Genomic DNA, 18,194 nt, shown 5'->3' with positions numbered 1-18,194 from the left:
CTTTTGTATGTGTTAAAACTATTTCTTAATCTCTGCACACACCTACATACACCTTATAAAAACAGGACCAACTTACTTGCTATTTCCATTGCACAACGAAGACAAGTGAGGAGCCATGGCTGGTGAGTCCTTTCTAGTCTGAGTGCTTATGGGAAGAAATGGTTTGGGAAAAGCCTGCCTTCCTTGTTAGACTTGGTGAAGGTTTGTGTGAGCAACCTAACACTCAGAGGTTTATGTGGAGAAGGAAAAGGAGGAGAATGGGAAAGAGCTCAGTGGCCTTTCACAGCATTTTTGACATAAAAGGTAAAGGCCAGGCAGAATGGGAGAGGCTATTAGTATCCTGTTATTTTACTAGTCTGAATCCAAATTTGAAATGATGAAATACTTGTGCACAGGATGGATATCAGCAGCTATTGTTTTCAAAGGAAACAGTCGACCAAAGCTCTTCAGAATTTAATAAATTAGAGTGTGTCAGAGCAGAATGACCTCTGATTTTCAGGAAGCCAACAGAAAAATCATAAAGTCAACTCTCTCAGGTTACTCAGGGATCATATGTGGAATATGCTAGAATAGAAAAATTCTATGGAGTAGATGTCTCAAGATTCAAAGGCATTGGATCATGTCTGAAGACTAATAAACCCCATGGAGAGAAAAGTTTGGTTGAGAAAGATAAATTATTGCTTTCTTATTTATAAAATAAAAGGATAATTATTTTTTTAAAAACCTGCTGTGTTTCTGCAGACTACGTCCTGACTCAGAAGAGGAGGCTGTTTATTCGTTCAGTGGGCCATAGTACAATAAATGCCTTGCTGGATGGCCTATTAGAAGACCAAGTGATTAGCCAGGAGGAGATGTGTAAAGTGAAAGATGAGAATAACACAGTCATGGATAAGGCTCGAGTCTTGATTGATCTTATTATTGGAAAAGGACAGCATGCCTGCCAAGTATTTATTGATTATCTCCTTGCAGAAGACCCGCAACTTTCATTAAAGATGGAGCTAAAATAAAGTAAGGTCCAATGCCTCAACCTTAAAGTCCTAGCAGTTCCCCTATCCTGAGCTCGGTACCTGTTATTTTTATTTGTCTTGTCTGCTTAGAATAAGCTTCCTATTATCTTAGCCTCGGACCTTGTTCCTATGTGGCTCCAGTGCATGTTCTCTTGTCTCTAGGCTAGACATAGCTCTTTTTGTACCTACACCCTGCTCTATCTCATCATTCTATTAATGTCCTTTTCAAAATACATAGTGATGGTGAAAGTGTCAGGGAGCAAATTTATTATAAAATTAAGTGTGCATTAAACAATTGCATTGCATTAAATTACACATGGATTCTTTGTTCTAGTAAATTCCTTTGTTTCTTATTTTGTGTAGTATTGTTCACTTATATGTGGAAGTCTATGGGTAGCTTGATGAAGACTACCCTCTCTTCCACCAGTCCTCCTAAGAGCCCAGTTCCACATGTGGTGGTCAGTTACATAGACATGATCAGAGCGAGGAAGATGGGCCAGTACAGGTCACCAAGGTGGAAATCCCCGGGTGCCTAGCAATGGGAAAATTTTAGAAAAAAAGACATCACCCCCAAGGGTAACCTTTCCTCCACTAACATATTACTGGTTATGCTGTGTGGACCCCCTGTCCCTTCATATTGCTGGTCGTATGGTTTGAACCTCCCCTAACCTTTCCCCTCGGCAATCGGCACCTTGCTATGTATGTGGTGTTGACACCCCCCCCTTAAGGGGTATAGAATATAGCTGTTAAACATTAAACCTCTAGGAAAACAAAGTTATCACCTGTATCAAATACATCTAAGCTTCTGTTGTCTTTCAACTCCAGGTGTAGAAAAGCAGCAAAAGAAGATAAGTGACTCCACTGCTGACTTCAAGATCACCTGCAATGACTAATCACTCCCTGTCCTGGTGCCAGCCAATCAGTGGACACCACAAACCTGAAAGAACACACCTGGAAAGCTGACAAATAGTCTATTGAGAGCCTTCCCTGGGCACTGCCAGGAACATGCCACACCTTTCCTATCCCCATCTTTTTGCCCCACAGCATGCATCTGCTAAACTCTAAAGGTCCCCATAAGACTTGCAAGAAAGAGAGGCAGTGTACAGTGGAATATTATACTGGGGTAATGCCTCTGAACCTGTCTCCAAATCTCCTTTGCTCTGGCTTATCAGCATAGCCTCATTTTTCTCTCACAAGACTTCTAGAGAGTCAAAGCAACTCATTCCAGTCTCTCTCGTGTTACTTCTTCTATTTTAGGCCCTTCCTGGTTTCACTTTCCCTAGCTTTAATAAACATATGCTCAAAATTACCAGAGCTTACGTTGTGAAATCTTTCTTACATGAAGTCAACAGTCCACGCACTACTGGCTGGCTTAGACGAACTTAAAGAACCAGATCCCTTTTCCGTAACACAGGCACTGGTATCTGAGCTGGTTCATTCTCTCTCACCCTCTTTTATTTATTTATTTTTTTTTTTGATAAATACATCCACTCCCCTGATCCAACCCAGCCCCCTTCATGGACAGCTGTCAGCCTGCTCTCTATCTATGATTCTGTTTCCATTTTGCTTGTATGTTCATTTGTTCATTAGATTCCACATGTGAGTAAAATCATATGGTACTTGTCCTCTCTGACTGGCTTATTTCACTTAGCATACTGCTCTTAAGGTCCATCCATATTGTTACAAAAAGTAATATTTACTTCTTTTTATGGATGAGTAGTATTCCATTGTGTAAAAGTACCACTGATTTTTTTATCCACTCATCTACTTACGGGCTTTTAGGCTGCTTCCAAATCTTGACTATTTTAAATAACACTTCAATGAACATAGGGATGTATGTATTCTTTCAAATTAGTTTTTCAGGTTTTTTCAGATAAATTCTCAGAGTTGGAATTTTGGGGCCATAAGGCAGTTTCATTTTTCATTTTTTGAATTAACTTCATACTACTTTCCACAGTGGCTGCACCGATCTACATTCCCACCAACAGTACACAAGGGTTCTCTTTTCTCCACATCCTTGCCAACACTTGTTTGTTGATTTGTTGATGATAATCATTTTGACAAGTGAAGTGATGACTTAATGTGCTTTTAAATTGCTTCTCTCTAACACTGGGGAACAAAATTTTTGTTTTCATCCACAAAAACACTTGTTCTTACCTAACTCAAGTGTGCTGATCTCAAATCTGACATTAGTTTTTCTCTGTAAGCTACAGTTTTTTTGTAATTCGAGATTTTAGGTTTTTATCTTATTGCAAAATTTTTAAGATTTAGTTAAACATAACAAGTAGAATGTCTTCTTGGACATCATCTTTGTGAAAATATAATAATTTATATAATGCAATAAATACATTAATATACTAAAAGATATGATTGCATCAAAATTTGTCTACAATTTCAAAATAGAACATATTAAAACACTTAGTTTAATAATAAAATTTGCACAAAACATTTAAATTCTATTCAGGCAAAAATTTGCGTTTGTAGCTCTTGCATTTGTGTACTTGTTGAGGACAATCTCGTTTGATGCTCCAGCAGTAGTCAGCTCATTAGTAACAGCTCCAAGATTTTTGGAAACTTATCAAGGTGACAGTTCAGGAAGTGAATCTTAACATTCATGTTACATCCAATGTCACGGAAAGCCAAAAGCATCCTTTGAACCAGAAGTTCATAGTTTTCTGCTTTGTTGTTACCAAGGAAGTTCTTTGTATCTGCCACAAAAGACTGCCATGCTGCTTTCTCCTCCTTATTCATCTTACTGGCAAATTCTTCATTACATATGAGGGTTTGAATTTGAGGTTTATCGAGTACACCTGCTTTTATCTTCTCAAAAGACAAGGCAAGAAAAGCAAAAATAATATCTTGAAAGCATTCACTTTTTCTATTCATTAAGCCAAGTTAAATGTGAAGTGAGGGAAAAATAATCCTTTCTCTATTAACTACGAGTTCATTCACAATATTTTGCATCCCTACTTCCAGAGCTTCACGTTTTGGCCACTCCTTCTGTGTCCAGTGTTTCTCTCGAGCTCGGCTGTCCCACAAACACAGAAAGCAAGGAAACTTTGTGAAACCTCTCTGTTGTCCTAGCAGAAAGTTTACCATTTTAAAATCCACACAAATGATCCAGTTATGCTCCTCATACTTTAGAAAGTTGAGGACAATTTTTTATGTCATTATAATCTTCTTGCAATGAGTTGAATAGCCAATTGGAACTGCTGCATAAACATTACCATTGTGTAGGAATACATATGTCAGACTCTTTTTGGAGCTGTCAAGAAATAGTCATCATTCTGTGGGACTGTAAGTAGTAACATCTAGCTGGCTGAGAAGACTACTGATATCATGACAATAAACAAAGTGTTTGTCTTTGGAAAAAAAGTCCACAAAAACTTGTTCATGCTTCCTGAAATGGGATACTTTAGCTGACCGGTGAAGTACATTCTTTTCTTGAAGCGTGGAGGCTAATAACTCAGCTGCTTTCTTTGATAGGCCCTAATCTCTTACTAAGTCATTTAATTCAGGTTGCCTAAACTGCTGAGGGGTTAATCACTGCTTGGCATCAGACTAAGATCCTTCAGATTCTACAACCATTTCCTCATGCATCTTATCAAAATACACTTGATCACCATGTTCACTTTCTTTGTCCTTAGAAGAAATAAAGCCATTGAAAACTGAAACCAGGAGTGTCTCAGAGTGTGGGATAGGTCGTATTGCTGAAGGAATATTAGGATATGCGATCATATGCCGTTTTTTCATGCCAATACTCTTTGTATAGATCAGACAGAAATAATAGTCACTGCCGTGGTCCTTAGGTTCATGCCAAACCATGGGAATACCAAAAGGCATTCTTTTGCATTTTCCTTTTGTCCAGTCATGAAGCATTTCCTCACGATTATGACACACAATATGAGGAGCCCAATTCTTATCTTGATCGCCAAGGGGAAGTTGAAAATAAGCAATATATGCACGTGTCACAAATGATGAAATAGTGTGCCTTAGATGACCAAGTGTGTAACAACCACATATATAACAGAAGGTGTCAGGACTATTCTTACATTTATGCCTACTAGAAGAAGCCATGATTCAATCTTAAAACAAAATAAGAAGGTGTTTTTATCAGATAATAATTTTTTACATTAAAAAAACTACAATTATGTAAAAGTGATGTTTGTAAAAACATTAATTGCCTTGTAGTTATGTTCAATCCAAGAGAGTTGTTGCCCTTTTACTTCAATTTAAAAACCAATGCATGCCATTAACTTTAACAAAAAGAAATTAAAATTGCTTAAAAACTAGAGCATACAACAAACATGGATTTAAGATTTGGAATCAGTGATGCAGGAATTATAGGAACAGTTCTAAAACCTCATGCAACAGAAAATGAAAAACAAAATTGTTCCCCAGTGTTATTAGCGATACTAAGCATTTTTTTCATATGTGTGTTGGCCATCTCTATGTCCTCTTTAGAGAAGTTTCTATTTAGGAACTTTGTCAATTTTTAATTGGATAGTTTGTTTTACTTGGTGTTGAATTGTATATGTTTTTTATAAAGTTTGGATATCATGCCCTTATAGATGCATCAGCAAATATGTTCTTCCATTTAGTGAGTTTTCTTTTCATTTCATTGATGGTTTTCTTTGTTCCTTTGCTGTGTAAAAGCTTTTTAGTTTGATGTACTTTCATTTGTTTACATTTTTCTTGTTTTCTTTACCTAAGGTGATATATCAGAAAAAATAGTGTTACAAAAAATATCTGAGACTTTACTACTCATGTGTTCTTCTAGTAATTTTATTGATTTAAGTCTAATACTTCAGTCTTTAATTTATTCTGAGTTGATTCTTTTGTTATGGTGTAAGAAGTTGGTCTAGCTTTATTTTTTTATATGTATCTGTTCAATTTTTCCAACACCAATTATTGAATAGATTATCATTAACTCATTTTGTGTTTTTTTTTCTTCTTTATCAAATATTAATTGACTATAAAGGCATGGGTTTCTTTTTGGGCTCTTTATTCTCTTCCACTGATACATATATACATCAGTGGGTTGGACTGTTCTTATCATTCTTTGCTCTCTTCATAGAGTGAAGATGGGATCTCTGGTTGACCATCAGTACTAGAATATCAGCTCTTCCTTAATATACTTCCAAGGGAGAATCTGCTAGTCATTGTGGGAGAAAAAGTGTCTGCTTTATCATAGATTAATGTCTCCAGTGGTCATCTATTTTTAAGTCTTTTACCCTGTTACAATTCTTGTTACTTATTTTTCCCTTCCCTAACCCAGCCAATGACATCCCATTAATAACAAAGGCCATGGATGATTGTAATCTAATTGAGAATGCCTCTCCTCCTCCTTTTGATTTCTGTTCTATTTGCTTACAATTCAGTAGACATAACTAAAAACTCACTTTGGTTTCTGCTGTGATAAGAAACAAATAAAACCCTCAGTCAGAATCTTCAATAACATTGACTCTTTATAATGCACTCATCTTTATAATGCATGTTAGTTTTTCAGTTCCAGCTCTGTGATAACTAGCCAATGTAATAAACAAACCTTCCTTGCTGGGAGAACACTACAGAAAACTCATAGACAAATATTCCAGCATCAAAAACCAAGCTTCTTTAAAAAATGGTCATGGAAGTACTGATAAAAATACAGACTTTCAAACCCAAATGGGTAAGGTGGAACAAGGCATGGCTTGTTGTTTGAAGAATGATTTGTACATAATTTTAATCATTGTATTGTTATTTTTGTTCATGGAAACACAGAATCATGATACTGATTAAAAGAATGAAAGTACAAAAAACAAGAATTATATCCCACATGGTAGATTCCGCAAATAATTTTTTCTTAACTTCGTGTATAGTATTAATACAAAATTACAAGTAACAAAATCAAGACAGTAAACACCTGTCCAGTCTATTTTGTCAGGTACAAATATAATCACTTCTTCTGTCTTTTGGTTAACATTTGCATAGAATGTTTTTTCCATCCTTTTACTTTTATCCTACATATGTCCTTACAACTAAAGTGAGCTTCTTGCCTGACCAGGTAGTGGCACAGTGGATGGAGTATCAACCTGGGATGCTGAAGACCCAGGTTTGAAACCCTATGGCCACTAGCTTGAGCGTAAGATCATAGACATGATCCCATGGTCTCTGGCTTGAGCCCGAAAATCACTAGCTTGAAGCCCAATATCTCTGGTTTTAACAGGGGGTCACTGGCTCAGTTGGAGCCCTCCAGTCAAAGCATATATAAAAAAGCAATCAATAGACAACTAAGGTGCCGCAACTATGAGTTGATGCTTCTCATCTCTTTTCCTTTCTCTCTAATATATATATATATATTTCACTAAAAATAACTAATAAAGTGAGTTTCTTATTGACAGTACATAGTTGAAAATGTTTTTGTGTTATGTGTGTGTGTGTGCATCTGGATTTGTTGTTATTGTTTATTCAGCTATTCTGTGTCTTTTGATTCAACAGTTTATTCATTTACATTTAAAGTATTTATTGACAGGGACCTCCTTAACTATTGCTTTATGAATTTTTTGCTTTGTCTTATAGTTATTTTCTTTTTTTTTGCTGTCTTTCTTGATGCTTTACTGATTCTTTGAATGATATGCTTTGATTTCTTTCTCATTTTTTTGTGTACCTTCTGTAGCTATTTTCTTTGTGGTTACCAAAGGGATTACATTAAAAATCTTATAGTTAAAACAATATATTTTACATTGATAACAATTAACTTTAATTATATATAATTACCTTACTCCCTTGCATTCCCCCACTTTATGTTATCAGTGTCACAAACTACATATCTTATTTTGTGTACATATTAACATAGTTTTGTAGTTATACTTATTTTTATGCTTTTAATTTTTACCAGAATTAAAAATGATTTATGTACTACCATTCCATAATTATAGGATTGCACATTTGTATATAATTTACCTTTACCACAGAGCTTTATATTTTTGTATGCTTTCATGTTTCTGTCTAGTGTGTTTTTATTTCAACTTAGAAAACACTCTTTAGCATTTCTTGTAAAACAGATCTAATGATGATGAACTACTTTACATTTGATTTATCTGAAAAAGTCTTTGTTCATTTTTCAAAGTTATCTTTGCCAGATATAATATTTGTGTTTAAAAATTGTTTTTCTTTTCTCACTTTAAATATATTATTCCACTATCTTCTTGCCTGTAAGAATTCTGCTGAGAAATCTACTGATAATCTTATAAGACCACCTTGTATATGATGAGTCAATTTTATGTTACTGCTTTTAAGCTTCTTTGCCTTTGGTTTTGACTATGTGATTGTAATGTGTCTTGGAATGGATTTCATTGGACTCAGAGTCCACTGAAATTTTTGCACTTGGATGTCTATATCCCTTTTGAAATATAAAAAGTTTTTGTTTTGTTTTTTTGGTTTTTGTTGTTGTTTGCTATTGTTTCTTCAAATAAACTCTGACACTTTCTCTCTCTTTTTCTCCTAGGACTCCCATAATGTATATATTAGTCTGTTTGATGTTTTCCTGTAAGAATCTTAGGTTTTCTTCATTTTTCTTCATTAATTTTTCTATTTGCTCCTATGATTAGATAATTTCAAAAAATAGTATCTTTGAGTTTGTTAATTTTATCTTCTGTCTCATGAAGACTGCTGTTAAAGCAGCCTGGTAATTATTTTTTTCCATTCAGTTATTTTATTCTTCACTTTTAAAATGTCTGTGTTTCTTTGTTTTTTTTAAAAGTACTTTTTAAAAAAGATTTTATTTATTCATTTTAGAGAGGGGAGAGAGAGAAAGAGACAAGAAAGAAAGAGCTGGAAGTATCAACTCCCATATGTGCCTTGACCAAGCAAGCCCAGGCTTTTGAACCTGCAACCTCAGCATTTCCAGGTTAACAGGTTAAGGCTTTATCCACTGCATCACTACTGGTCAGGCGCTGTGGTTTTTTTTGTTTGTTTTTTTTTAATATAATTCTGTTGATTTTGCATGACATTAGATTCATGCTTTATTTTTCTGATTTCCCTAAATTTTGTATCTGTGTTCTGTTTTAGCTCACTGAGCTTAAGATAGTTATTATTAAATTGTTTTTCAGGATATCATGAGTTTTACATTCTTTAAGGTTATTGTCAGAAGATTCACTTGTTCTTTGGATCAGATCATATTTATTTGTTTCTTTGTATGCCTCATTATTTTTATTTTCTAAAACTTGAAAAATTTTAAAAACTACTACCTCTCCCAGTTTTTATACACTGGTTTGAAAAGGGAAAGACCTTCAACCATTGCCTCCATTAGATATTCTGAGGCCTCTTTAATGTTTTCTGGGAATGCATGTGCTCTAGGATTATGTATTTAATCTCCCAATGAGAAGAGTTTTCTGGTTTCTTTTTAAAGAGCTCATAATCTCATTCTCTCTCTGGGGTTTATCTCTATGCTGCAACAAGGCACCTGAATTTACCTTTATTCTCAGTATCCCTCAGGCATCCAAAGTTTTCTGTTTACCTCTCAGTACTCTAAATTAGATGAGGCAGGAACCAGCACCTTGGGTAGTACCCCCAAAGCCATTATAAACCCCCTTTTAACTTTAACTCCTGAGAGAGAAGCAGAAAGTGGATGTTCTTTTCATGTCATTCCAAACAGTGCCAGTTTATGGAAACATCTATCACAGATAAAATGCAACAGCTTATTTTACCTGTTTCAACCAAGCTGTTGTTGGCTTTGTGCTTCCCTGGGGAATTATGACTTCTTAAGTGGTATCTGTAGATCTCATAAATTCTTTATGGTATCAGTATCTGTTGTTAACAATTTATATAAGTGACTAGAATAGAAAATAAAATTCACAGTAAGTTGGGTCATAATGGGCTTCCAGTTATATGGTGATACTGTTTTTAATTGTTGTTTTGTGTGTGTGTGTATTCTTGGTATTAGTTAAAAAAAATAAAGCAAGATATTTCTGTAGTGAAAGAACAATATTTGCAAATAGTTATTTATTCATACATACCCATGTGATAAAACCACAAACACACTATTACCAATGGGAGTGATCAGATACTAATTCATCAGAGACTGTTAACTATAACAAACCAGGTTTTTGATCAACTGAGTGTACAAATATCTTTAAATGACTTTGATCTGAGGCTTGGAGTCTCCAAGTTCAAGGAAGGTGGCAGTGGCAAGATAAGTGTTTTTGTGGTTCACAGGAGTTCCACTAGGAGTGGTGGGGAGGCAGGGCTAAGCAGAGCATCTGCTGCCTCAGGCAGTGGGGAAAGAGTCCAAAATCTATAAGTTCTGAAAATTATGATTTCCAGTTCATTATGCCAATGCTAACAACAAAAAGTCAAGGAAAAATATAGTATCTTCTTCAGAGAGGCAAACAACCTAGAAGTATGAATAAATGCACCCTTAGGTAACACAAAGACAACAGCACACTTTCCAAGCACTCAACTTCATGTCCTCCTTCAGGCCTCTGTAGACTATACCTTTATGACAGAAATCCCTTTAGATATTTAACTTCCTCCTCCAGGAGGAGCTGTCAGTTCATGGCTGCTACCAGAAAAGCTGTCAGCAAGCCATCTTGCACAGCAAACAGAAAAAACCCAAAGGATTTCCAGGTCACTAAGACTTAATGTTTCTTTCAAGTACAATAAGGATGAAAATGAGTTTTACTTAAGAAATTTCTCCCTGACCTTCAAGTTACAAAGCAACCCATACCTACAGATAAAAAGGAATCAGAAATTCATTAGTGACCCTGGATGGTTGGCTCAGTGGCAAAGCATCAAACTAGTATGTGGATGTCCCAGGTTTAATTCCAGCTCAAGGCCCACAGGAGAAGTGACCATCTGCTTCTTTACCTCTCTCTACTTCTTCTCTTTCTTCTCCTGTCACAGCCATGGCTTGACTGGTTCGAGCATATCGGCCCCAGGCACAGAAGATGGCTCCCTGGAGCCTCCACTTCAAGCACTAAAAATAGCTTTGTTGTGAGCATAGCCCCAAATATACAGAGCATCGACTCCAGACAGGGGTTGCCAGATGGATCCTGGTGAGGGCACATGCAGGAGTCTGTCTCTCTATCTCTCCTCCTCTCACTTGAAAAGAAAAAAGGAAGAAAGAAAGAGAGAAATTCATTTGTGCATTATTTCCACAACTTTATAAATATTTCTACATTAAAAAAAGTTAGAGTAACAATTATATTAGAAAAGCTACTCTTTTTACAAGATCTCCTATATGTTAGTGAGCTTAGTCTTGCTATTGGAAGGTCAAAAGCTATACAGATCTAGGAGAAAATTAAACATTTTAGTCCACTTAGATCTGAACTTTCCCTTAAAGACAATACTTTGAGCAAGATACTTTATTTAATTACAGAACTGAAATTAGGAATTCAAAAAAAAAACTTCATTCTGAAAGACTTTTCTGGAAAACATGAGTTTTTTTATTTCTTTTTATTTTTAATTTTTTTTTTTTTTTTGTATTTTTCTGAAGCTGGAAACGGGGAGAGACAGTCAGACAGACTCCCGCATGCGCCCGACTGGGATCCACCCGGCACGCCCACCAGGGGAGAAACTCTGCCCACCAGGGGGCGATGCTCTGTCGAGACCAGAGCCACTCTAGCGCCTGGGGCAGAGGCCAAGGAGCCATCCCCAGCGCCCAGGCCATCTTTGCTCCAATGGAGCCTTGGCTGCGGGAGGGGAAGAGAGAGACAGAGAGGAAGGGGGGGGGTGGAGAAGCAAATGGACGCTTCTCCTATGTGCCCTGGCCGGGAATCAAACCTGGGTCCCCCACACGCCAGGCCGACGCTCTACCGCTGAGCCAACTGGCCAGGGCTAGTTTTTTTATTTCTTAATGAACAAACTTCATGAGTACTTGCCAGAGTCTAGGGAAAAGAATGCACTTCAAAATAAAAACCATGCAGCTGATGAGCAGGCGCTTGTATTGAAATTATACAGACTCAGAGTTTGATGTTTGATGATGTTTGGTGGAAATAGAACCTAAGAAACTCAAAACAGTAATTTGAAAGAATACATGCACCCCTATGTTCACTGCAATGTTATTTACAATAATCAGGATTTGGAACAAGCCCAAGAACCCATCAGTAAATGAGTGGATAAGAAAAAGCTTTGGGTCATTTACAAAATAAGATACTCCTCAGCCATAAAAAAAGAAGGAAATCTTACCTTTTGGGACAGTATGGATGGACCCGAAGAGTATAATCTCTTGGTAATTGTAAAGCCAGGAGCCAGGGCCACTATCACAGCCGCCTGGCCCATGCAGGTTCGCATTGGATTCGGACAGTCGGTAAAGAAACAGCGGAGCCAAAAACTGATGGGCCATAGTCTTTAATTCTAGCTTGCACCCGGCAGGCAAGTAAAAATACACACTGGGCTCCAAAACCCAGTCACATTCAGTGCTCACAAAGCCACTGACTTATCCGAGTTTCCTAGAATCAAAGGTTTCTAGCTCACCAGACTTATTCACCTCTGTTCCCCATCTCCTTCCTTATCCCAAATACAAACTCTACACAAACTGGCATCTCACTCAGCACTCCACCATCTTGGCTGCTTCTCCTGGCCTCCTCCACGTGGCCTTTCTCTGCTCTCCTCTGCTCTCTCTTCTAATGATAATCTCAGGAACCAAGAGTGCAAGTTCCCTTTCTGCCCCTATTTTATAGTGTAGATTCAAAACCTTTAATCCAATATACAAAATAGGGAAGTCTCTAATACAAAGTCACTTCTCTGAGGCATGATTGGATTGTACCGCCCCACAGCAAAAAGGGTGGGAAAGGCTTAATCCCCAAACCAAGCCCCAGGCTACAATGATCCTGCCTGCCCCCAACACACATTAATATCACCTGGGCAAAGGCCTCCTCGTGGGCAGCGTAATCTTTAACAAAGTGAGCATAATACATTTTATCTGTCCAACAGTAATTTTAATTAGCAAACCTTAGTTTCTCTAATCTTGTCCTGTGATATCCAGTTGGTGGCTAATTCAATTTTAGTTGAGATGTCTTTTGATGCCGAAGTTTGCCCTAGAATATACAGATACAGCTACAAACTGTTCATGTGAGATAACTCTTCTCTTCTAGCAGATAAACCTTAAATAAGGGTGTAAGGCCAGAGCCGCCATCGTGGCCATTCACATGCAGGTTCCCATTGGATTCGGGCAGACGATAAAGAAATGGCGGAGTCAGAGGCTGGGGGGCCATCCTATTTATTGGTGTCTCACCAAGACAGGCAAACCACAAAAGAAGACAAGGGAAAAGCAGAAAACCAGCTCTTCTCATGAAGGGCAAGGGATCAGGGAAGCCCCTGCAATTGTGATAGCAGGAACTGTGTGTCCAAGCTCCTGGTCTGTCCCACTTTATAGTGTAGAAAACCAAAATCCCTTAATCCAATATACAAACAAGGAAGTCTCCGATACAAAGTCACTCATCCAAGGCATAATTGGATTCCTCATGAGAGTGCACCACCCAGATCATACAATCAGTCAAGGGTGTGGGGAATAGCTTAGTCCCAAAACCAAACCCCAGGCTACAACGACCTGGCCTGCTTATAGCCTGTCCCCCACACCCAATATAAATCACAAGCGAGCAAACATATATATCATATTTACAAACTTATTTGACCAACATTCCACCCCTTTTGCTCGCTTTACAATCTAAACCACAGGCATCTTCCATGATGGTCACTGTGCAAGGAGTAGGATACATTGCATAAACAGAAATAGTACCAACTACAGCAATAGGATTAACAGATCAAAAACTATGGGCGAAATGAGAGAGCTGTCAGTGGCACCAAGAGAGGCAAGTCTTTTCCCTCTGGCAGAATACAGGCCAGAGTTTTGTCTGCAGAGAGCACCATGGCTGGCACCAGAGGCCGCCCTGAGCAGGCATACCAAACCTTATTGGCCAATACACCAGCATCTGCTGGTTCTATGTGTAGTAAAATAGGGGAACTCATTATTGGCCATAAAGAAATTACAAAAGTGCCCTTCAAAATGCTGTCCCCTTGAGCACTCAAGGGATAATACACTTCTACCTTAGGTGGCCAGGTACTGGTTGCCCAAGGAGTTAACTGGAGGTCCACCTCTAACCCCTTTCCCCATGGTGCCAACAAGGCCACCCATCTCAGATGGGGGGCCTGTACAGTCCAGGGCCAAGTCCATTGAAGCCGTTGTCCTTTAAGAAGGGCTGTTGGAGCAGGTAAGAGCATATTGCCCTGCTGTCCGAAACCTGGCTTGAGTAAAATGTCCTTGGTGCGTATCTGCAACTGAATGGGGGCAGCTGTCCGATGCAGGGGGGCCTCTACTGGAGCTGGGCTTCCCCGTCGAGGTCGCTCATTCAAAATCCGAAGTACTGTCCATAAGCGGCGTGTCCATCCAGTAAGAGAGCCGGTGCCCCCCTCCTGTCGCAGTCCCTGATTTAAGAGTCCATTACAACGCTCAATGATACCAGCAGCCTGGGGGTGGTAGGGAACATGGTACTTCCAGTCCACCCCCAGCTTTTGAGCCCATTGCCTCACCATTGAACCAGTGAAGTGGGTACCATTGTCACTTTCAAGGACCAGCGGTCGCTCGTATGCAGCACTCAGGTGGTCCAGAGCCTGTATGACTGCCCTCTGGTCAGGGTTACTAGCGGGGTAAGCAGCAAGCAGCCCGGTGGCAGTATCTACACAAGTGACTGCATACTGGTACCCTTCTGACTTTGGTAAGGGTCCAATGATGTCTATCTGCCATCGTGTCAGTGGGACATGACCCCTCTGGATCTGTCCAGGTGACACCAGTGGTCTCCGAGAGTGTTCCTTGGAACATACTGCACATTGCTCACAGGCTGCAAGTACCTCTGCATAGGACACAGGCAAGTTCCAAGCCTTAACTGTAGCCCACATAGTTTTCTGTCCTGCATGGAGCAGGCGCCGGTGGAGCCACTGTGCCACATCACCTGCAGGTGCAGTCTCCAACCATCGCACCCTTGCCAACGTATCTGCCTCATCATTCCCAGGATGGGCTAGAGGGGCATGCCCTGTGACATGATATACTGTCACCTGCTTCTGGTGTCCTATTTCCCATAAGTCCTGCCACATGGCCTGACCCCATAATGGACGGTGCATTACCATCCACTGGTTAATGTGCCAAGTAGCAATCCAAAGGGTCAGTCCACGATAGATAGCCCAACTGTCAGTACAGATCACCAGAGGTGAAGGTTCATTATGGGCAACTAGCCAAACAGCTCTTAATTCTGCCCATTGGCTGCTTTGGCCTGTACCCGTGTCCATCCAAATAGTCTCAGTGGCCGGATGGAAGGCGATAGCCGTCCATTTGGCAGGTTGGCCCCTGCTGGAACCATCAGTATACCAGGCATCTTCGGGGATGGGTACCCGCCCCTCCTGGTAGGGACTGACCTCAGGTTCTGCCTCCTGAGCCCCAGTTGCACCTGACTCTAAGGTCGCATAGGTGACTGGACCCAAGACTTCCTGCAGTTCTGCCCTCAATGGGTTGTTGCAGATAGGCACCCCACTTGGCCAGGGTAGACATTTGGGCCATACCACTACGTGGTTTAGTTGCCCAATCTCTCACCCATCCAGCTATAGGGTATGTTGTTTTGACTGTAACTGGTGTTGTGGTTGTAATACTCTCAGTTGCCAGGAGGGCAGCATACACAGCTGCCAGCTGCTTCTCTACTAATGAGTAACGAACTTCAGCACCTTTCCACAATTGGGACCAAAATCCAATAGGTTGTCGTAGGCGTTCTGTCCGCTGCCACAAGCCCCATCCAAACCCCTCCGAGGTTACATGAACATCCAGCTCACAGGGCCTGGCAGGATCAAACACATTCAAGGCCTGTGCCACCTTGACAGCTCTCTTAGCAGCTGCAAATGAACCTTGCACCTGCTCAGTCCAATCCCAGCGAACCCCCTTTCGAATAAGGTTGTACAAGGGGCGTAGTAACTGAGCCAAATGCGGTATAAATGCTCGCCAATACCCCAACAAGCCTAAGAATTCCTGTAACTGTTTTACCGTAGTGGGCACGGGGTATGCTTGAATCTTATCTATAACTGCGTCAGGGATAACTTTTGTCTTACCCGACCAGACAACTCCCAAGAATTTAACAGATAACCCAGGTCCTTGTAATTTGTTCTCGTTAACTGCCCAGCCACATGCTTTCAAATGGGATAGCAGGGTAGGGACTGCTTGCTCCAATTCTGAAAGAGAATCACTAGTTAGCATAATATCATCAATATAATGGTACATGCGGACTACCTCTGGCTGTTTCCATTTAGCCAGGTCAGCAGCCACCAACCCATGGCACAAGGTGGGGCTATGCAAATAGCCCTGGGGTAACACTGTAAAGGTCCATTGTCTCCCTTCCCAACTGAAGGCAAATTGGTCTTGACTCTCTGCGGCTATATCAATAGAGAAAAAAGCATTGGCCAAGTCTGCCACAAAGTGGTATGTCCCCAACTCATGGCTTAGCCGATCCATCATGTTAGCTATTGAGGGAACAGCAGCGTGCAAAGGGGGAACAACTTTATTAAGTTCCCTGTAATCTACTGTCATTCTCCAGGTTCCATCTGCTTTGCGCACAGGCCATACTGGGGAGTTGTAAGGACTGTGTGCTGGCCGGATGATCCCCACCTTTTCTAGTTCAAGGATTGTCCCTGTGACTTCTTCATAACCACCTGGCAGGCGGTACTGCTTGGTGTTAGTCACACGCCGAGGGACGGGTAATTGCAAAGGGGAATGTGATGCATGTCCCCGCAATACTGCCTTCACAACCCTGATCCGCAGCCGGAACTCCCCGGCTGTAGTTTCCAACCACAGTCCTTGCAAGACATCTACCCCCAAAATATATTCAGGAATAGGAGATACATACATACACCTTATATGGCTTAGGAGGCAGTCTCCCTATCCCCAATGGAATAGTTATTGGCTTCACTTGAACAGTTTGGCCCCCATAACCGTCAATGGCCACTGGGGTCCCAGCAAACCGCTCTGGGTTTCCACAGAGAAGGGAACATTCTGCACCTGTATCCACCAAGGCCAACACCTGTTGTACATTGGAAGGGGACCAGTGGATAGCCAGTTCCACATGTGGCCTCCGGTCCCCGCCCATCCCCGTTAGACGAGTCCCTTGGCCCTTTTCCTATTCAAACTGGTACAATGGGTCTTGGGAGTTCCCCTCTCCCTCGGCCGTCTCTATCATATAATCTTGTAACCGAGCTGTGCGCGCACCAAACGTTTTATTGGTAGCTGCTGGGGCCTTTCGTCTCAGTGGCTGGAACTTCTGTTCTGGTTTAAGCTGCCGCCAAAGCTCCAAAAGAATTTTATTAGACTGGCCATCCAATTTCCCCTTATCTGCTCCAGCCGCAAACAAGTCTACCCACATCTGCGTTCGGGTAACCTTTACAGGCCTGTTTCCCTTGTTAGTTGGGGGGGAAACATAGGCAGCAGCCCTCACTGCTTTATGATCCCGAGCGGCCTCCAGCTCTCCCAAATCTGCTACCATCTGTGTAACTGCATTGATGGGCTGCCCCACATAGGGGCCCAAGATAGCCACAAGTGACCCAAAAAGGGCTGACGGGGAGCTAGCAAGGACAAATTCCCTCATTTTGGCTGTAAACACTTCCTCGTCTGGCCCACGAGACCCAGGGTTGAAAACAGCATTCTTCATACCTAGTTCTTGAAGGACCTTTACTAACTCACTGTAGCACTGCCACCGACTCATTGCCCCCGGCAGTTCTCCAGCATTCTGCCAGACCATACGAATGGCAGCCATCACCCATTCTAATAGGGTATGGTCTCCTGGGTTGCCATGGCAGTTCTGAAGACGCTGCCTCAAGGAAGAGTGTGTGGTAATGGCGGCCAATTTCTCCATCTCTGTTCCGGAGAGCATGATGCCATCCACCCCTATATCCCATAATCATAGTAACCAAGCTACCAGGGATTCAGTAGGTTTCTGCCTAAATTGTGCCCCCAACTCCATCAGCTCTGCCTGGGTATAGGGCCGGACCACAGAGTGTTCCATTACCTGGGCAGGAGGCTGTGGCTGCCCTGAGGGACTCTTTGTTGCTGGGTTTTTACCTTCTTGGTGACAACTGGTCGGGCTCTCAGTGTGTGTATGGCAGCTTCAGCCTGAGCCTTCTCATCCTCAGAAGAGGAGTCGCAAGCGCCTGCTCCCGCTGATGCAAAGCCAATCC

The 18,194-nt window shown here is 40.8% G+C and overlaps 1 protein-coding gene across 2 annotated transcripts in view; it reads left to right on the top strand.

Annotated features, from left to right (window-relative positions):
• Nucleotides 1-7: 7 nt before the first annotated feature.
• The window catches only part of LOC136388951 (caspase recruitment domain-containing protein 18-like), a 57,980-nt gene continuing 39,793 nt past the window's right edge, over nt 8-18,194 (top strand). The window contains exons 1-3 of one of the 2 annotated variants that reach the window (XM_066360750.1): nt 8-122; nt 742-1,008; nt 1,827-2,316. In XM_066360750.1, coding sequence (XP_066216847.1) covers nt 116-122; nt 742-1,007 — 273 coding nt within the window. In that variant the 5' untranslated portion in view covers nt 8-115 and the 3' untranslated portion in view covers nt 1,008; nt 1,827-2,316. Of the gene's footprint in view, nt 123-741; nt 1,009-1,826; nt 2,317-18,194 lie in introns of those variants that run through there. The other variant, XM_066360749.1, reaches the window with a different exon arrangement.

The sequence above is a fragment of the Saccopteryx leptura genome, chromosome 1 (assembly GCF_036850995.1).
Source record: "Saccopteryx leptura isolate mSacLep1 chromosome 1, mSacLep1_pri_phased_curated, whole genome shotgun sequence".
NCBI classification, from domain to species: domain Eukaryota; kingdom Metazoa; phylum Chordata; class Mammalia; order Chiroptera; family Emballonuridae; genus Saccopteryx; species Saccopteryx leptura.
This window is presented reverse-complemented; position numbering and strand designations above follow the sequence as displayed.